We start from the raw sequence: 22019 nt of genomic DNA on the forward strand, positions 1-22019 counted from the left end.
TGTGAATTGGCATCTGTAATTATCCCAGAGTCTTGTGCAAAATCATCCAAATGAAAGTCAATGGGGCTATGTATCTTTAAACTTCTCGTGCGACATTTAACCATAAATGTATCCCAGGAACATGAATAGACCCCTCCCCTGCCAGCTGGTGGTTGGTGGGTGAGGTTGTGTGTGAGGGCATCAGACATAGCATTTCCTCAAAATGATTCAACTTTAAAACAAATGCTCAATCCCAATACATTCATGACTATATAAATATACAAATGTGAATATGTTGGGAAATTATTGTTTGTGATTGCTGGATGGGGACAGACAGTGATAAAGCTTCATTTTGTTGTTTTACAGAAAGGTTGAAAATCATTCTAACAAATTCTGATGCTCTAACTTGGCAAAATATTATTTGACTCTGTTTCTTTGATTCACCTTGGTAATAAGTTTGGTAACTGCATCTTTTGCGGCGCTAAACTCTTTTTTTGTAATGCTTGCTGAAATATCCATGGCGACGTAGATGTTGAGTGTCCCATTTTTTGGTATCCTGATACTTCTCCCCGTTGGCGTGTCCTCTGAAAAACATAGACAGATATGATTTTTCTTTTTAATCAAACCGCTAGTTCTGTTCATTTTGAAGCTTCAAATGCAAGTTATTTGATTATTTGTGATGTATGACATTTTAATTATAATTATTCAGCACAATGTTGCTCCCCAAATTGTAAACAAATATAAAGAAGAAAAAGGCTTATGCCCTATTTAAAAATTTTGTGAATATAGCACATCTAAAAGCTCACAGCACGTTGTGATGTGATGTGCTTTGACCCCGCTCCTGATTATTTTTCTATTTCTGTGTAATTAAGACTGTCCATCCTCATCCATTCCAATCAATTTTAGCCTACTCTTTAGTGAGTTGACCCAGACCCGTAGTCTTTCAGAATGCAAGTGATGTAACTCTCTCTAGTGGAAAAGGGGCTATATGGGTCTCGGTTGACCAATTAATCTGAAATTGCACATGGGCACTGACCACTGGAACTGAGGAAGCTGGTCTTCCCAGGAAAGTGATGAAGAGTTTTTTGTTTATTTTTGTTATTTGGCCAAAATTTGCAAAACATATTTGTCAACTCCTTTTTCTCCTCAGTGGGTTGGCCAACTGAATACAGAAACGTTCGGTACAACAACCTTGTTGGACTTGATCAAATCCGACAACCTCGGACTGGTTGGATCCAGTCAAATCCAGCGACTTCTGAATTGTCAGCTCAGTAGAATCCAGCAAATTCCGGCCCAATCAAATTTGATGACATCTGAAGGGTCAGACCCATGAGGTATTTATGGCCACCAGAAGTTGCCTACTCTGACACGTTTGACATCTCGGCAGTACCGAGACTACGGGGCAGAGTGTTCCGCTTGTATAGAGCGTTCCATAGGGGGAAAACTAAGGTCAGACTAATTTCTTACTAAGTAAGAAATTGTACATGTGCATTGACTATTGGAATTGACAATTAAACGTTGGCTATGCACGTACTTGGGGCAAGCATGTCTGGTTATGGACTACTATTAGTTTTCATTACATTAAATAATTTAGAAATTCCGGGGCCCTCAGTGAGATGTTTCATCTCGATCCAATCATACATTTAGGAGCTCTGGCTGCTACAAACATACTGTATAGACACACACGAGGACAAGAGTGATTGCAATATCACCATTGCTGTGCTATACACACAAAAATGTTAAGATCACATCACACTTACCAGTTTGTAGTTCTGTGAGGCTTTGTGTGATTGAAGGACCAAAAGCCTCAGCGACTTCCTGTGCAGTATCATATGTGTGTTTGTCTGTTACGGGAGCAAAGTTCACAAACGGAATAGAATTAACAATGATTAATTCATATATTTATTTTTACAGATTTAATAAGAGTATGTTCTAAACATCCTTAGGCTATCCTTAGGTTTGAATATGCTTGATTGGATTAAGTATTTTAACCGGAATGATACTGCGACAGTAATGTGCTTTTCACCTCTTGTGGGCAACTCAATTAGAATGATTGCATGTAGTAATCACTGACCATAGTCAGATGTCAATAAGATAAAATGATACGTAGCCTGCGAAGTTAGTTCAGGCAGGTATATTGCTTGCTTGCCCCCACCGCCTCCCCAGCACCACCAGTAGGCTCTGCTAATTCTGTTCCCTATAGAACAGTGAAGTCATGACGTGACTCGCTCATCCCCCGGTTCCACGGAAGTAATTCTCTATGGAGAATAACATTGAGTCACCTTAAATCGTCTCATATAAGCATTGCGGTCCAAAAATAAACAAACGGTCTTTGCGATATTGTCGGCGAGGTGGCTCTGTAAGGTTTATGATAGTCAGTCACTCATATTTGATAAAGCCTGTTTCTAGCGAAAATGTAACTAATTCGACGTCAGTAACATTAGCGTTTTCTCACCATCAGTTGATTCTTCATATCCATATGAGTCAAACCGCTGAGTTAATTTGTTTATAATTGGAACACAGTTCTTATATGACGCGATATGAAAAAGGTCTATGGGAATTCAGAATGGGGGAAGAAAACCGCGAACCAGGTAGGATGTGTAAATGACGTCACACTTCACTACTCTATGGGGGGGGGGGGGGGGGGGTTGTTTATATATCTATATATCTCCCTGCTCCTAATGGTTAATGATGTTCTTCTTCTGTGCTGCTTCTGAGCAGGAAGGAAATGTAGCAGAGACAAACGCCAAATTAAAATGTGACATACACACTTGTATACTCATTAATAATAAACATTGTTCAATATATCATGAGTTACCTGACTGAAATCTTAATCTTTGTAGATACGTGTATATTTGTCCTATTTGCATAATCATTTTGCAGCAAAGCTCATAAATGTGCTGACGGTTAAAAAGGGGACTTCCTTTAAACTAGATCTTGTGATATCTTACAATAACAAGCAGGTTCCATCCCAGTCCATTGGCCATTTTCTTGACACACTCGTTCACTCGGGCCCACAAGGATTAAGTTGTTATTGCAGCTGTATGTCACCTTCTCTTTGTTGCCAACCTTCACAGCTCCAGCTGGAACACCAGGATCAGCACATCTACTGTCCGCTGTGGGAAAATACAGTGTATTTTAATTGTACATCTGTTTTAATGTATTGCTGTTGTGGCTTTCTCTGTATACTTTCTTCTTCATAACGCATAATAATAATTATAAATATAGCTGCAAGCAGCGATAAAGTGGCCAAGGCATAAAAAGCAGGAAAGCAAAAAGGCATCAAGGGAAAGCAAAGAAGACATCAAAGAAAAACTAGAAGCAGTGTTCTTCCGAACAGGACTCCGGCAGGTCAGGTAGGTTTTATTTGGCCTAGTGGTGACTCTATAATAGGCCAAAGTGAAAAGGGTGCCACGTGTTCTTGGGCCTTGGGATTTGAAGCATTTTGTTCCAAAAATGTGTTTTGCAAAAATTGACCCTATCTCCTGTTTCTGTAGTGTAAGGCAGCTTGATGTACAAGTACACCCCCTGGACATGACGCTAGTATGTCGCAGGGAGTTACCCCCAATCCAACCCTTGATCCCACTGGGTCCCATTTTTTAGAATCTTTGGTATGACACGACCCAGGTTTGAACCCAGATCTCCCAGTCTCAGGGCAGACACTCAAACCACTAGGCCACTGAGCTGGTACCTGTCATCATTGCAATCCTTGGAAATCACAACATAGGTGTAGACATGACAGTTTGTATTATAATGCTTGTTTCAGGATTTATGATGCAAAATACATTATTTAGTAATGGCGGATATTAAAATACGCATCAAGGAGGCTTGGGGGACATTTTTAGGAAGGCTCCATATCAGACATTGTTCAAGGAACCAAACTGTAAAGTCTACCAAATGTCATGGTTTTATGCTTATATAAATCCCAGGTGGGATTCGATGCAACGACCTTCTGCATGAAAGGCATATGCCCTGACCACTACACTAGGAAGCCACAGGATCTGTTCACCATGTTTGTTTAAAAAAAAAACTTCTATGTAGGCTGAGTGCCTTGATTTTATTGATTTATTTTTTATATTTTGGAGGCTTGGGGTGAAATCAATGTAATCTGAGTATTTCTGACATTTTCGAGTGATCATATTTTCTTTTACTCAGAACAGAAAAAAAAAACAGCCGGTAGAGAAGGGCTCATTTTAAACATGAACGTGATCTGGAGTTAGATCAGACGTGTCAACATTAAAGAGATTGACATATGCACATGCCATGGGCATCCAGGATGTTAACATCAACTCAACCCGACGTGGGGTTTGAACTGCCAACCATCCGTATACCAGGCACAGGCACTGACCACTACACTACGGCAGTCACACATAATGGACCTGTCATTTTTTTTTTTAAAGAAAAGAAAAAAGAAAAAGTTCCATGTAATGTACTTGACGCCTTCTTTCAAAATGATATAGCGCCCCCCTTTGGCCAATTGGGGTAAGATTGGTTTCAGTGATATTTGGACTAACCCTCTACAGTAGTTGTGGGGCTCATTTTAAAAATGAACGTGATCTGGAGTTAGATCAGACGTGTCAACATATGCACATGCCATGGGCATCCAGGATGTTAACATCAACTCAACCCGACGTGGGGTTTGAACTGACAACCATCCATATACCAGGCACAGGCACTGACCACTACACTACTGCAGTCACACATAATGGACCTGTCTTTTTTTTTTTTAAGAAAAGAAAAAAGAAAAAGTTTCATGTAAATCTACAGTAGTTGTGGGGCTCATTTTAAACATGAACATGATCTGGAGTTAGAGAACAAGAAAAACTAGGTGCTCAGGAGGTACCAGCAAAGTTAAAAACGTGTGGCGGGTGCTACCAGGATCAGTGGGATAAAACTTGAAAAAAGAGAAAGAGGATCCGAGCACTCAACAAATAAAAAGGAGGGGAACGGACGTAAAAGCAGTGTACTTTATTTCAAGTCATAATAAAAGCCGACATGTTTCGACCCTCTCGGGGTCTTCATCAGGGCATCCTGATGAAGACCCCGAGAGGGTCGAAACATGTCGGCTTTTATTATGACTTGAAATAAAGTACACTGCTTTTACGTCCGTTCCCCTCCTTTTTATTTGTTGAGTGCTCGGATCCTCTTTCTCTTTTTTCATGATCTGGAGTTAGATCAGACGTGTCAACATTAAAGAGTTTGACATGTGCACATGCCATGGGCATCCAGGATGTTGACATCAACTAAACCCGATGTGGGATTTGAACTGACAACCATCCGTATACCAGGCACAGGCACTGACCACTACACTACGGCAGTCATTTATAATGGACCTGTCATTTTTAAGAAAAAAGAAAAAATTTCATGTAAATCTACAGTAGTTGTGGGGCTCATTTTAAACATGAACGTGATCTGGAGTTAGATCAGACGTGTCAACATTAAAGAGTTTGACATATGCACATGCCATGGGCATCCAGGATGTTAACATCAACTCAACCCGATGTGGGGTTCGAACTGACAACCATCCGTATACCAGGCACAGGCACTGACCACTACACTACGGCAGTCACACATAATGGACCTGTCATTTAAAAAAAAAAAGAAAAGAAAAAAGAAAAAGTTTCATGTAATGTACTTGACGCCTTCTTTCAAAATGATATAGCGCCCCCCTTTGGCCAATTGGGGTAAGATTGGTTTCAGTGATATTTGGACTAACCCTCTACAGTAGTTCATCATGAAAATTTTACTTTGCATGTATGTTTTAGAGGCAGAAGAATAATTTGCATAAAACTTGCAATATTCATTGAATTATTAAAAAAGCACGTTTAAAATTTTAAAAAATCCGATCTGACAGATCTTTAGATATTGGTCCAAAGTTCATGTAAAAAAAGTTCCGTGCACGTGACGCGAAAGTTCCGGAATAAAAGCGGGTTTAAGTGTTTTACAAACTGCTCAAAATGGCAGAAAATCTAAGGACGGAGCGTACTTAACAAAGACACGGATGGCTTCCGCTTGAGTCAAGGCACGCGTGTAACCAAGTTGCATGTCTTCAAACGAAACGAGGCATGACTTATGCCCCTTTAAAGTTTGAGTTTTCAAACGCTTTGTATAGCGCCCCCCTTTGGCCAATTGGAGTAAGATTGCTTTCAGTGATATTTGGACTAACCCTCTACATATTTGCCAAATGCCATGAACGTGTCACTTTGCAAGTATGATTTAGAGGCAGAAGAGTAATTTGCATAAAACTGCAATATAGAGTGAATTATTAAAAAATAAGGTTTCGCTTTAAAAGAAATCCGGCTGCTGTGCGATGACCGTATAGGTCCAAAGTTCACGTAAAAAAAGTTTCACGCACGTTACTCGAAAATCCCAGGAGGAGATAGATTTTGACTGTTTTTCATATAATTCAAAATTGTGGGAGAGGTAAAGGTCAGAGGTCAAAAGTCAGAGCGTAAAAGTTGTTCGGCATGAGGAGACGCATAAGTGTATACAGGTTTCATTGCTGTACCTGAAACAGGGCATGAGCTACACCAGTTCAAAGTTGGCATTTTTCAAAGGCTTCCTACAGCGCCACCCTTTGGCCGATTGTTGCGAGCTTCGCGTTTTAGCCGTTTGGCATAGTCCTCTGCCATACTGCCGAGTTTCGTAAAAAGCGACTGCACGGTCTAGCCGCTAGAGAAAAAGTGGCGGAAGAATAATAGTAATGATGAAGTCCAATATCAATGAGTGGCCATTTGCCACTTCGTGGCCTTGGCCACTAATAATTGGAAACATTTCATTTCACAATGTTTCTTGTTACTTAGGGGGGGCCATGAGGTGGCTGTCATCTTCTCTCCCTTGCTGACGTCGGCCTAGGCAGTGGTTGAACCAGTCAACCTTCTGCATGAAGGGCATATGCACTAACCACTACACCAACATCATATGCACTAACCACTACACCAATGTCACACCCCATAATGATAACAATGATTCCGGTACAAATAACCAATATTAAGCAATAAATATAGCTGCAAGCAGCGATAAAGTGGCCAAGGCATAAAAAGCAGGAAAGCAAAAAGGCATCAAGAGAAAGCAAAGAAGACATCAAAGAAAAACTAGAAGCAGTGTTCTTCCGAACAGGACTCCGGCAGGTCAGGTAGGTTTTTTTTGGCCTAGTGGTCAACCATCCGTATACCAGGCACAGGCACTGACCACTACACTACGGCAGTCACACATAATGGACCTGTCATTCGCGTTTTAGCCGTTTGGCATAGTCCTCTGCCATACTGCCGAGTTTCGTAAAAAGCGACTGCACGGTCTAGCCGCTAGAGAAAAAGTGGCGGAATAATAATAATAATAGTGATGAAGTCCAATAACAATGAGTGGCCATTTGCCACTTCGTGGCCTTGGCCACTAATTAAGGCCCCTCCTTGGGTGCTGGTAACTCAGTCCCACTCCCACTTGGAATTCAATGTTAGCCAATTAGATAGAATATGATATCTGACAAATCTGTCATGATTACATCACTGTAGAGATACTGTGTACTGATTTGTGTGATTTTCGGATAAAATCTGAAGGAGTAATATCGAAGAATGTGTTTTACATACTGTAAGTCGGCCTTCTGGTGGCGCTATAAATGGCAGATGTGAAAAATGCAGGGCACAGGTTTTTCCTTGGCCTCTGGGAAGTGTGCATACAAAGTTTTACACTAATCGGTGGTTATAGGTAAAAGCATAAATTGTCCTCTACACAACATGTATGCAAAAGACTGTAGGCCTATATGCAACAGACATAAAAAAAACTGTGATACTATGCACCTGGACAGTTTGATGATGTACATAGTAAGCCTTGCTGAGCTATGAATCGGCCAGGCTATGAATCTCATAGGGCAGGAGCCTATCTCCTGTTTCTGTAGCGTAAGGCAGCTTGATGTACAAGTACACCCCCCCTGGACATGACGCTAGTATGTCGTAGGGAGTTATAAATCTAACCCTTGATGCTGAGTTTCAAGCAGGGAGGCAGAAGATTTTTTAGAATCTTTGGTATGACGCGACCCGGGTTTGAACCCAGATCTCCCATTCTCAGGGAAGACATTCAAACCACTATGCCACTGAGCTGGTACATGATATCATTGCAATCCTTGGAAATCACAACATAGGTGTAGACATGACAGTTTGTATTATAATGCTTGTTTCAGGATTTATGATGCAAAATACATTATTTAGTAATGGCGGATATTAAAATACGCATCAAGGGGGGTTGGGGGACATTTTTAGGAAGGCTCCATATCAGACATTGTTCAAGGAACCAAACTGTAAAGTCTACCAAATGTCATGGTTTTATGCTTATACAAACCCCAGGCGGGATTGCGGTCCAACGAGCTTTTGCATGAAAGGCATATGCCCTGACCATTACACTAGGCAGCCACAGGATCTGTTAACCATGTTTGTTTAAAAAAAAAAGTTCTATGTAGGCCGAGTGCCTTGATTTTATTGATTTCTTTTTTATATTTTGGAGGGTTGGGGTGAAATCAATGTAATCTGAGTATTTCTGACAATTTTGAGTGATCATATTTTCTTTTCCTCAGAACAGAAAAAAAAACAGCCGGTAGAGAAGGGCTCATTTTAAACATGAACGTGATCTGGAGTTAGATCAGACGTGTCAACATATGCACATGCCATGGGCATCCAGGATGTTAACATCAACTCAACCCGACGTGGGGTTTGAACTGCCAACCATCCGCATACCAGGCACAGGCACTGACCACTACACTACGGCAGTCACACATAATGGACCTGTCATTTTAAAAAAAAAGAAAAGAAAAAAGAAAAAGTTTCATGTAAATCTACAGTAGTTGTGGGGCTCATTTTAAACATGAACATGATCTGGAGTTAGATCAGACATGTCAACATTGAAGAGTTTGACATATACACATGGCATGGGCATCCAGGATGTTAACATCAACTCAACCCGATATGGGATTTGAACTGACAACCATCCGTATACCAGGCACAGGCACTGACCACTACACTACGGCAGTCACGCATAATGGACCTGTCATTTTCTTTAAAAAAGAAAAGAAAAAAGAAAAAGTTTCATGTAAATCTACAGTAGTTGTGGGGCTCATTTTAAACATGAACGTGATCTGGAGTTAGATCAAACGTGTCAACATTAAAGAGTTTGACATATGCACATGCCATGGGCATCCAGGATGTTAACATCAACTCAACCCGATGTGGGGTTTGAACTGACAACCATCCGTATACCAGGCACAGGCACTGACCACTACACTACGGCAGTCACGCATAATGAACCTGTCATTTTCTTTAAAAAAGAAAACAAAAAAGAAAAAGTTTCATGTAAATCTACAGTAGTTGTGGGGCTCATTTTAAACATGAACGTGATCTGGAGTTAGATCAGATGTGTCAACATTAAAGAGTTTGACATATGCACATGCCATGGGCATCCAGGATGTTAACATCAACTCAACCCGATGTGGGGTTTGAACTGACAACCATCCGTATACCAGGCACAGGCACTGACCACTACACTACGGCAGTCACACATAATGGACCTGTCATTTTTTTTAAAAAGAAAAGAAAAAAGAAAAAGTTTCATGTAATGTACTTGACGCCTTCTTTCAAAATGATATAGCGCCCCCCTTTGGCCAATTGGGGTAAGATTGGTTTCAGTGATATTTGGACTAACCCTCTACAGTAGTTCATCATGCAAATTTTACTTTGCATGTATGTTTTAGAGGCAGAAGAATAATTTGCATAAAACTTGCAATATTCATTGAATTATTAAACAAGCATGTTTACATTTTTAAAAAATCCGATCTGACAGATCTTTAGATATTGGTCCAAAGTTCATGTAAAAAAAGTTCCGTGCACGTGACGCGAAAGTTCCGGAATAAAAGCGGGTTTAAGTGTTTTACAAACTGCTCAAAATGGCAGAAAATCTAAGGATGGAGCGTACTTAACAAAGACACAGATGGCTTCCGCTTGAGTCAAGGCACGTGTGTAACCAAGTTGCATGTCTTCAAACGAAACGAGGCATGACTTATGCCCCTTTAAAGTTTGAGTTTTCAAACGCTTCGTATAGCGCCCCCCTTTGGCCAATTGGAGTAAGATTGCTTTCAGTGATATTTGGACTAACCCTCTACATATTTGCCAAATGCCATGAACGTGTCACTTTGCATGTATGATTTAGAGGCAGAAGAATAATTTGCATGAAACTGCATTATACAGTGAATTATTAAAAAATAATGTTTCGCTTTAAAAGAAATCCGGCCGCTGTGCGATGACCGTATTGGTCCAAAGTTCATGTAAAAAAAAGTTTTGCGCACGTTACGCGAAAATCCCAGGAGGAGATAGATTTTGACTGTTTTTCATATAATTCAAAATTGTGGGAGAAGTAAAGGTCAGAGGTCAAAAGTCAGAGCGTAAAAGTTGTTCGGCATGAGGAGACGCATAAGTGTATACAGGTTTCATTGCTGTACCTGAAACAGGGCATGAGCTACACCAGTTCAAAGTTGGCATTTTTCAAAGGCTTCCTACAGCGCCACCCTTTGGCCGATTGTTGCGAGCTTCGCGTTTTAGCCGTTTGGCATAGTCCTCTGCCATACTGCCGAGTTTCGTAAAAAGCGACTGCACGGTCTAGCCGCTAGAGAAAAAGTGGCGGAATAATAATAATAATAGTGATGAAGTCCAATAACAATGAGTGGCCATTTGCCACTTCGTGGCCTTGGCCACTAATTAATAAGAGATTTCCCATGAAACATGATATGGAAAAGGTTCCACTTCCACCTATATGCTGTGCAACCATGTACATTTAATTTTCCTTCTTTTTTTTATCATTATGATATTTGCCTTGAATAAAGGCACTATATAAATGCACCAATTTGTATTCACTACTAAGTATTCACAGGCTGTTTAGGACTTACTATCACGGCCGCATATAGGAGTTTTTCCACTCCACTTGCCGTTTGATTGGCAAACTCGAGTGTCAGAGCCGCGGAGTGTGTACCCAGACCAGCATTCATATGTTGTCTCATTGCCCACATAGTACTTCTCCTCAGCAGGGTAGACACTCCCTTGCTCCAGAACAGTTGGGTCAGGACATTCGACCACTGAAAAAAGAAACAAAAAGTGAGTTAAATCACAATAACACTTTGGTAGAGGCTTGCCTTGCCATGATGTAGAACTCCAAATATTGACAAGATATCTTCAATAACTGCTCCACCCTCTGTATATTAATAATTGTAAATCCAAAATAGTCTCGCCATTGGCTTACATTGTATGGTGATTGGTGAAACAAGTCTCAAAGTTATACTTTGAGTATACATAAATGTACAGATTCTGACAAATGGTAAAGGTGCTATTGTCGTTTCATCTTCAAATAATGAATCCTCACTAATGCTCTGTAAAAGATGGCACCATTTCTGTTTTCTCATTCTGGATCCCTGAAGATGGCTGTGGACAGTTCAGGTAATTATTAGCTTGGATTGGAATTCCCATCTATGATGTCATTGGTAGGCAGGTTTCTAAGCTGAGTAGGCTATATTTTACCAATGAAAATAGCAAAATCAAAAAAGAATGTCTTCATATATTGTCAGAATCAGCTTTGTTTGTGTTCACCATACAATGTAAGTCAATGAGGAGCATATTTTTTTCATCAATGGAGTGACAATTTGTTCTATATTTCACGCACCCACCAAACCTATACCATAGTGTTCATATAAGCCTAAGAATTATCATTCTACTCTGTCATGGTGTGATTTACAATACAAACCCCAAAATCAATCCTCCAGTTCTAGGCAACACAGAAGGGGGGAACTTTTTTTTAAATTTCCACACAACTCCTCTAAGGTATATTAATGACATAGTTCAATATTGAAAATGGGTGGTTTTCACCTTTAAGCGATGGAGTATAAACTGACATGATCCTTGATAGAATAAAATGGTCAAATCAAACATTTCTAGAAAGACTTACATTTACATGCCTGACGAGTACGTGATCTCGGTTTAAGTATCCATCTACGAGTGGTCTGACACAGGCGAGACAAAGCAGGGTATGGATAGTAATTTGGGGGGCAGTGATAGATCAATTTGGTGTTAGTTCTCAGTTCATGGGTCAGGGTGTAAACACCTCCTTCAATCTGTACATGTTCCTCAGTGCAGTCCTGGTCTGCTCCGCCACCTTAAAAACAAATTCATTGAGATGAATCTGATTATGTTTAATTCTTACTTAATCCTTTGTGCTGTTTTCATTCAGATCAATAATGGTTTATCTTATTCAACAATAGGTAATGAACAACACAAACAAGACAAAACAAATGAACAAGAAGACACCATAGAAAGATAGGACAACATAAAATAAAACACTACACCACACACATATGCTGCTGCAAACTCATAAAGGACTTTCATTTACAGCTTGTGTCCACACACTGTTTTATGATCGGTCGGGAGGGTGCTTTTGATACCATATAGAACTATCATCACGCAGATTCACACGTGCAATGTTTGAATCCAGAAATGAAAAGTTTGCCTATAGCATTCTGGGAAGGGCCAAAATCTGTAGTGTTAGTAGTTAAAGATGCATGGGGTGTCATGATTTCTTTCCACTCTAAAACATGAATGATCAGGTATTATGATTATACTAGGAGGAAGATTTTTCCCAAAAATAAGTGTACAGAAAGAGTTAAAAGGATGTTTTTATGTGGCCACACCCACCTGTTCATTAAGCATGCCTGGTTGTCAGGTGCATGTTAACCCAGCTGAAGTTAGCCACACCCACAGTGTTGGGTGTATGGTAAAAGGGGAGGGGATGAGTTTATGATCATTAACTCAGTGTTTTTCGATCAGGACTTTTGACTCAGAGGCTTTCAGCTTTCAGGAAGAAACCAAAAATACACAGGGAAGACAAATTTGCACATTATAACCACACGCAGTGGTCTATTAGAGTATGTTAACTCAGTAGACACATACAAAACAGAAAAAGTACAAAACTATGCCACCACCCCTTTAAAATAATGGACATTAATGTCTTGATAGTTGATACCAATTCTAATGCAATTGGATCAGCAGCCTATGATTGCTATAACAGAAATAAAATGTAAAATGTAAAAAATGCCACCAAAAACAGGCATGGACTCGTATATGTTTTGGTTTATAAGAAAATACAATGTCGAGGTGCAGATCACCAAAGGTGAGGGAATGTGTGTGGCCATAGTTGGTTTTGAGCACCGGCTTACTCGGAGACCACACAAGTCCGGAATGATGCAAGTTGGGAATGCACACCTCACCTGGTTATGCAATACTTGTGCCCATCTGTTTGTCTGTGTCCCATGTATGTTCATATATGGAGATCCCGTTGAGGCATGCCCAAATAAGGAGTGCAGGCCAGTGTATGACAACAGTCTATGACATCATATTCATCAGGGTACTCCATAATATACAGTATCATGATTTTTGGATTCATCGATATCTTTTTGGAGATCCGCTGACTCACTAGCATACTTTATAAAACTGTCTCCATGCTTTTCATCATTGAAGGAAGAACACTCCATTACGTGTTCATGCCTATCCTATATTACATTTGCCTTGTAGGTGGATGGTGAATGGTAGACGTGACAAATGTAGCATGGTCCATGGTAGATGGAGACTGTCTACTGTAGTTATTATGTTCAGTAATTATTCTCCAGAATATGACTGACACCAATGCAGTTGCCAGGGCTCTAGACCATGCAGGGGGGCTCTTCAATGTTTTTCAGGCCACGGACGCCTTAGCTGAGAAAGAGACGAAGCAGGGACCCCCACTACATATTCCTATGAAATTGAGTTTTTTTAGACTTCCATAAAACTTGATAAGAGGCTTTCAAATAAAAAATAAACTCACCATATCAGATTGTTTCGTTGATGTATTTTTCACTGTTGAGGGATTTTACACTAGCATGGAAGTAAATAGTTTAACACATAATCTTTGCTTTGCTATTATCTTTGATAATATATGATGGATTTATATTAACAACAACAACAGTTCCCATCACACCAAAATGTGGTGACCCCCCTGTAGTAGCAGCTAACTCTGAGGACCACCTAGGGATCCCGCCGGACCCCCTGTTGAAGAAACCTACTCTAGGCCAAGTCAGTATGCTAAATAAGGCTATCCATAGTTGAAGAGACATTGCTTTTAAAAACTTTACAGGCTCTTAATAATGAGACATGAGACTGACACCACATGAGACTGACACATTATGTCCATATATGGGCATTCCAAGATATGGGATTAATATTGATGACTTCGGGGATCTCCATATATGGGCATTGTTTTTCAATCTGTGTTTTAAAGGGGCTCCTCATGTTCAAACATTATTTGAAATAGCTCAATGCTGCCATCTATGGGTGAAGCATAGTAGTAGTAGTAGTAGTAGTATAGCAGCAGCAGCAGTAGTAGTAGGACTAGTAGTAGTAATAGTAATAATAATAATATCCCTCTTAATCTAGATATTCCCATAAACATTTTCCTCAAAAGATTCATGCAAAGGAATTTGCCCTCTGCCTAGAAGCTACAATATGTATAATTGAGAAAAGGCAATACCAGAATGTAGAATAGCCTAATCTGTTACAAGTAAGGTTCAAGGTTGTACTTTATTGTTACGTCTTTTGTACAGGTACATAAGAGTAAAATTTGTTTTTGTTTGGCATCCTTCAGTCAATGCAGTCGTATATCAAAAAAACAATATAATAACAGCAAACCACATCTAAAAACAATAATAATAATAATCTAAAAAGGAGTGCAAAAGGCAAAAGAGCAACAGTAAAAGAAAAGAGCATCCTCAGATGTACATGTGCAAAAAGTTTGGCATATTCTATACGCCAACAGCATATTTTTCCAGTAGTTGCTACTGTACTGTACTTAACTTTTGTAAACATCTTCACAGAGTGTTCTATGTGCAACAGATTAATATATTCAACTTCACAGTATGCATTTATGTACAGTAGGTGCAATTCAACTTCACAAGGAGGGAACGTAAGGGGGTATGTACAGTAGTAAAACATAATTGTATTGGGGTAAAAAGTATGTTTGCCTCTGAGGTGTTGTGGTGGAGTAAAAAAAACATAAAATATGACCTGACTCACTGTTAACAAAATGTATGGTACACAAATTGGTTCTACAGGAATTTAAGCTCAAGAACAAAATGCCTATCAAGCTTCAAGGCCCTTTGTAAAACTAGTAAGAAGTAAATATTCAAACTGTTATGTTTGCAAATAAAAAATATACCACCAATTTAAACTAGCCTACATTTTCCTTTCAGTTATATGATCATCATGATACGTCTTGGAAAATATGAATTATTCTAAACAAATAATACAATCAAAACAAGACAAGCTGTCAAATATTGACATAGACCTAATCTGCTAAGTTTAACAAGGTCTACCTGTACAATATACTAGATAATTTACAGCAAGTTTTACTGCATATGTAGTGCAAATGAGCTTACCCATAAACTGAAGACATAATAACAGTGCAGTACACCAACACCAGTCAAGGGAACAGACCATGATGAAAATGAATGTTTGAAAATGGGATGATTCAACAAATACATTATAAAGAGGGAGGCAGTGCGAGTGAGCGTCAATACAATGCCTACCTCTTTGTAACTCATTAACTATGAGTAAACTAAAAGGTGATCAATATCCTGACTGACAACAATTACATCATGAACACTCTTCACTCTTCAGCCAATTGTGTCACCATTGCAGTACAAAGTGATTCCGCTTCATCTTGTTTACTGAACAGCCTACTTTATTTGTAATTTCTACAAGGTACAGGGCAGGCACTACATAAATATTTTGTCTCAATGCTATGCTATTCTATTGAGACATTTGGGTTGTGTCAAAGGTCAAATCTCACCTTCACCTAGACACATGATCTAACACGAATTTGACCTGATGGTCAAGATTCATTAATTATCCCCTGAGCAAAAGAAATTACACGGGTGAATAACCAAATGATCAAATTCCAAATTAAACCAATTCAAGTCAACGTGTTGTCCTTTTAGCTCGAGAACCATTTTATCTGAAATGTGGCAAGCCCAAAGAACTTTCCACATTAATCAATAAATCATGGGGTTTTCTCGTTTTATCTGTTTTTGTGAGTGAACTTAAGGTCATGTCTGATAATAAACGAAACTATTGAGAAACTAGAAAAATATTGTTCCTTCGAAACAATTGTGGGCTCGCTTCAAGCCAGAAAACAATGGCTATAAAAGCACAAAATGTCAAGATCGCAGGCAGTGCTCTCTTTGACGTTACTGACGTCAAAGATTGGTCCATTTTGTTCCAAAAATGTGTTATGCAAAAGTTGACCCGCTGGTGGCGCTATAACAGGCCAATGTGAGAAGGTTGGTATCTGTTCCTTGACCTATTGGGAATGTGCTTGCAAGATTTCACGCACATCCCAGGCTGTGTTCATGATTTGAGGTGTTTTGGGCTTTGGACACTTTATCGCTGCTTGCAGCTATATTTATTATTATTATTTTATAATTTTTTTGTGTGCACTTCATAGGCATGTTAGATAAAGGTCCTTAGATTGCGTAGAATGTTTCATGCAAATTGCAAAAAAAATCCTAGAATAAAAACGGGTTTAAGCGTTTTACAAACTGCTCAAAATTATATAGCGTCCCCCTTTGGCCATTTGGGGTAAGATTGGTTTCAGTGATATTTGAACTAACCCTCTACACTATTTTGTCATGAAAATGTGACTTTGCTTGTATGTTTTAGAGGCAGAAGAATAATTTGCATAAAAATGCAATATTGTTTGAATTATTTAAAAAAGCATGTTTCAATGTTAAAGAAATCCGATCTGACAGATCTTTAGATATCGGTCCAAAGTTCACGTAAAAAAAGTTTTGTGCACGTGACGCGAAAATTCCAGAAAAAAAGCGGGTTTACGCGTTTTACAAACTGCTCAAAATGGCGGAAAATTGAAGGGCGGAGCTTACTTAACAACGACACAGATGTCTTCCGCTTGAGTCAAAGCACGCGTGTAACAAGTTGTATGTCTTCAAACGAAACGAGTCATGATTTATGCCCGTTTGAAGTTTGAATTTTCAGACGCTTCGTATAGCGCCCCCCTTTGGCCGATTGGAATAAAATTGGTTTCAGTGATACTTTGACTAACCCTCCACATCTTTGCCAAATGCCATGAACGTGTAACTTTGCATGTATGATTTAGAGGCCGAAGAATAATTTGCATAAAACCGCAATATATATTGAATTATTAAAAAATCATTATTTAACGTACAAACTTCTCACCACATAGCCTGTGTAGATATAGGTTCAAAGTTCATGTGAAAAAGGTTTTGTGCACTTGACGCGAAAATCCCAGGAGGAGATAGATTTTTACTGTTTTTCATATAATTCCGAATTGTGGGAGACCTAAAGGTCAGAGGTCAAAAGTTAGAGGGTAAAAGTTGTTCGGCATGAGGAGACGCATAAGTGTATACAGGTTTCATGGCTGTATGTATAACACAGCATGAGCTATACCTGTTCAAAGTTCGCACTTTCGAAGGCTTCCTACAGCGCCACCATTTGGCCGATTGCTATAAAAAATAATAGCACACTTCGCCACTGTAAACTGAACACATTGATGTTTTTATTTTCATTTTCTCACTAAGTATGTAGGAGTAGAAAGGAACTGAAGTTTTTTGATACTTGCACTGACTGCCTGCCTAGTAAATAATGACAATATCTAAAGTGTGCTCGCCTTATAGGCGAGCCCACAACTAAGACAAAGTACAAACAACCTCGTCATTTCCCAAACCAAAGCTTAGTTTTGTTAGTTTTCCAGTAATGATTAATTGACCTGCTGCTCCCTTTTAAATTGATGCTGTCAGTGCACAGTAGCATAGGGGAAATTATAGGGGTCTATGGCTAAAAGACATGATTTTCGTCCTCATGTTCGGCAACAAAAAGATCACAGCTCACAATATATACTCTATGCTCACAGTCACAACACGTCATGGATACGACATCTGAGCTTGTAGATATATAGGCCTATATTAGGCTAGCGACACAGTTGTGTGACAAATATGAGTCAGGTGGTCCACGATTCAACTGGTGCCGTGGTACATATTTGCCTTGCTGTGAAGTAAACCATTTACACCGAGAAATATAGGTGTAAATTTCATTTCAAATGGATTGACTTGTTTTTATTTTTGTAATGTATGTGGTTTGTAGAAAAGTAGAACTGCTGAATTTTAAGACAGTTGATAATGGTCTTTTAAACTGGGATCAATCAGGGATCAATTCGCTTTGCAGGTTTCTGATCCGGTCATATAGGTGGTGAGCGCATACGGAAACGTTACTAGCATTTATGTGGTCGTGCACACTACCGGATACAGTAGGCTGTCTTTAGACCGGATCTGAACAAGGAGAAGTAAATAGAAACAATTCTGGCGACGGACGGACGGGGCTGGGATTGGCTAGTTCGTTGTTACGTAACCGCTGACGCAAATAAAAGTGGACGTTACATCACTCGACGTAGGACCATAGGACCCCTCAGCCTCAGCACAGCACATTATCCTGGTTGAATGTCGTGATATAAGTCTGTGATCAGCAATATTGTTGGCATTGAAATCTTTTAAGGAACTAACCAGAACCCAGGATTGGAGAAGACATCAAAGGAAGTCAGAATGTCAATCCCAAAGCTGCTAATTCTCTACGGTAGCCAGACGGGTACAGCTGAAGACACTGCACAACGCATTGGGAGACAAGCACAGAGGAAGCGGCTGCACGTACGTGGTTGTTTTCGTGTGCGCCACCACTGGCCAAGGAGACCCTCCTGACAATATGAACAGTTTCTGGAGGTTCCTCTTCAGGAAGTCTTTGCCTGCTGGCTCTCTGTGTCAGCTAGACTGTGCAGTACTGGGCCTAGGAGACTCTTCCTATCCAAAGTTCAATTTTGTAGCTAAGAAGCTTCATAAGCGCCTTGTTCAGTTGGGTGCCAGCCTGCTGCTGCCAGCTGGACTGGCCGATGATCAGCATGACCTGGGGCCAGATGCTGTGATTGACCCATGGCTCAGATCATTTTGGGAGAGACTGTTAGTTCTGTACCCATCTCTTGGACATGTGACTCCGCTCAGAAAAGATGAACCTCTCCCTCCAAGGTACATTTTCCACTTTGAAGATGATGTAAAAGAAAATCCAGATCCCATGTCGCCAAAGCGACAAATGGTGCCTTCACAAGTCCACCCCTTCCCAGCTAAGCTGGTGTCCAGTCGGAGAGTAACAGATGCCTCCCATTTCCAAGACGTGCGGCACATTGAGTTTGACATCACTGGCTCCAACATTGAGTTTGCTGCTGGTGATGTGGTGATGATGCGTCCATGTAACACACAGGAAGATGTACAACAATTTTGTCAGTTGCTAAGATTAGATCCAAACGCTCAGTTTACTCTGACGGCAACTGACAGTAACACTACAGTTCCAGCTAGGTTGCCCCAGCCCTGTACAGTTGAACACCTGGTGAAACATTACTTGGACGTTGCTGCTGTACCGCGCCGCTCCTAATTTGAGCTGCTGTCCACTTTTGCCACCAACGACCTGGAAAAGGAGAAGCTGGTTGAGTTCAGCTCTGCCCAGGGCCAAGATGACCTGCATGACTACTGCACACGGCCTCGACGCACTGCCCTAGAAGTGATGGCGGACTTCCCTCACACAGTGGCAGAACTGAAGGTGGACTACATCCTGGATCTGTTACCTGAGATCCAGCCACGCTCCTTCTCCATCGCCTCCTCCCTCCTGGCACACCCCAACCGCATCCAGATCTTAGTAGCTATGGTACGCTACAAAACCAAGATGAAGAAACCTCGTCAAGGCCTCTGCTCCACGTGGTTAGCTTCCCTGGACCCCACACACGGGGAAGTATATGTGCCTTTGTGGGTTAAGAAGGGAACTTTAAGGTTCCCAAGCAAACAGGAGACGCCTGTGATCATGGTTGGGCCTGGAACAGGAGTGGCACCCTTTAGATCAGCCATTCAAGAGAGAGTAGCTCAGGACAAAACTTCTAATGTGTTGTTCTTTGGCTCTCGCTCCGAGTCCAAGGACTATTTCTTCCACTCAGACTGGCAGGACATGACCAAGGCTGGAAATCTGACCTGCTTCACTGCCTTCTCGGAGAGACCAGGAGGACAAGATCTATGTGCAGCACAGTGTGAAAGAGCAGGCTGAACTCTTGTGGGACTTGATTGCAAATAGGGGTGGCTGTTTTTACATAGCAGGCCGTGCCAAAGAGATGCCGGCCAGTGTGCGTGAAGCACTGCAAGAGGTGTTTAAGCAAGGAGGAGGTCTCTCCTTGGAAGAGGCAGACCAGATGCTGACCACAATGGAGCAGACGGGTCGACTCCAGAGTGAGACCTGGTCCTGATCACTGGGGAATCACTATGGAATTGAACTTTGGAACATTAATAAAATACATGTTTGACTTTTAGCCTTTGTAAACAAATTCCAAAAACAAAGGGTGGACAATGACAAATAATTTGATAACTGAAATGTACAAAGACATTTCTGATAATGATGTAAATCATTCATCTGTTGTAAATCAACAGATGAATTTATACAGAAGATGAGTGGAAATGATTCTCACAATTATGCACAACATTTAATGCGATTATCTCAAATAATTGGGTGATTATGTAATAATTGTGACATTTACTTTTTCCACTTACTGACTTTTCTTGCTCTGTAAAGCCAGACAAAATCAAATATCACAATACTTTTTACCAAATACAGTACCTCTTGTCAATATTGGTTGCGATAATGATTGAATTGTGTTTTTAGCATTTAACATTGGAACAAATAAATAAAAACATAATTTCCCCATGCCTTCTTTTTTAGATTTCGTAATCAAAAGTTGCACAGGGAAGATATGACAAATAACTGAAATATACAGAAATACAGAATGAAATTACTGTCATATTTAACAATTTTATGCCTCATTATTACTTGGCTGATCTACAAGCTTACAACGCGTTGTAATCTTGAAAATGTTTTTTTCATCATGGAAACTATTATGAGGATTATGCATAATTGTGATTAGGCTATTATGTAATAATTGTGACAGGCCTACTCATGTACTGTAGCCTATCTGGTGATGTTATGATAGAAAATATTAATGTTCCACAAGGATGAAGGATTTGAAGAATTGACAAAGGTTTATTCATCAGCATCAGAGAAACAGCATACACAGCATCAGAGAGCTCTGGCCTGCTGGCCTTTGCCCTGTCGGGCAGAAGACTTCCTGAAGTGTCATATGGGCCACCTCTTATACACCAAGGTGCTCTCCCTAGATGGAGATAGAATCTAAGCATCTATACTAAGTACCATACAGTTTATAATAAGGCTGACTGGTTAAGTTGCAATGACCATGTATAGCATCACTTAGTACAGGTTTTATGCTGACACAGAGGAGAAGTAGAAGTCAAAGTCCATGGATGTCAGCTGTTGGATTGACAGCAGCAGGTACATCTAAATTGAGTAGCCTAGTGAGATTTTCTGTAGACTACATACACTATATAAATATTACTACCACATTCCATCCTTTTTTTTGTGAATGAATAAACTATTCATTTACATACAACAGGATATTTATAGAGTGCCAAATCAATAGACCTTCCAGACAATTACATGTTGATATAGCAATTTAAATAATTAATTAATTAATTCACTATTCCCGACTTCGTTAATAGTTAAGCTAATCTATACTTCCTATACACTTCCTGAATATTGTTATATAATGTAACTCATATCCATCAGACATATCCACCTACTCATATGTCAGGTATTACATTTCTAAAACAGCAGAGAAAATCTCTGGAGCTGACCCAGCAGCAGCAGGTGCGCATGCACGCACGCACGCACGCACGCACACACACACACACACACACACACACACACACACACACACACACACACATTTAACATCTTTATCTGCGTTCACATTTCACAAGATATTCTCGAACACAAACAACAGTAGATGCACAGACTTGGGAA

The 22019-nt window shown here is 40.1% G+C and overlaps 1 protein-coding gene and 1 pseudogene across 3 annotated transcripts in view; one reads left to right on the forward strand and one right to left on the reverse strand.

The window, feature by feature from the left end:
- The window catches only part of LOC308305183 (complement factor B-like), a 59125-nt gene extending 43550 nt beyond the window's left edge, over nt 1-15575 (reverse strand). For both annotated transcript variants that reach the window (XM_080749895.1, XM_080749894.1), the window contains exons 1-6: nt 15467-15575; nt 11953-12159; nt 10904-11089; nt 2931-3095; nt 1740-1823; nt 424-563 (exon numbers count right to left, since the gene is read on the reverse strand). In XM_080749895.1, the coding sequence (XP_080606021.1) occupies nt 424-563; nt 1740-1823; nt 2931-3095; nt 10904-11089; nt 11953-12159; nt 15467-15527 (843 nt within the window). In that variant the 5' untranslated portion in view covers nt 15528-15575. The remainder of the gene's footprint in view (nt 1-423; nt 564-1739; nt 1824-2930; nt 3096-10903; nt 11090-11952; nt 12160-15466) is intronic.
- A 3086-nt stretch (nt 15576-18661) lies between these two features.
- Nucleotides 18662-20394, forward strand: LOC308304473 (NADPH-dependent diflavin oxidoreductase 1-like; annotated as a pseudogene). The gene has a single exon. The product of its transcript is annotated as an NADPH-dependent diflavin oxidoreductase 1-like (transcript).
- The last annotated feature ends 1625 nt before the right edge of the window (nt 20395-22019 follow it).

This window comes from Nannobrachium achirus (genome assembly GCF_963921795.1).
Source record: "Nannobrachium achirus genome assembly, chromosome: 19".
Classification (NCBI taxonomy): Eukaryota; Metazoa; Chordata; class Actinopteri; order Myctophiformes; family Myctophidae; genus Nannobrachium; species Nannobrachium achirus.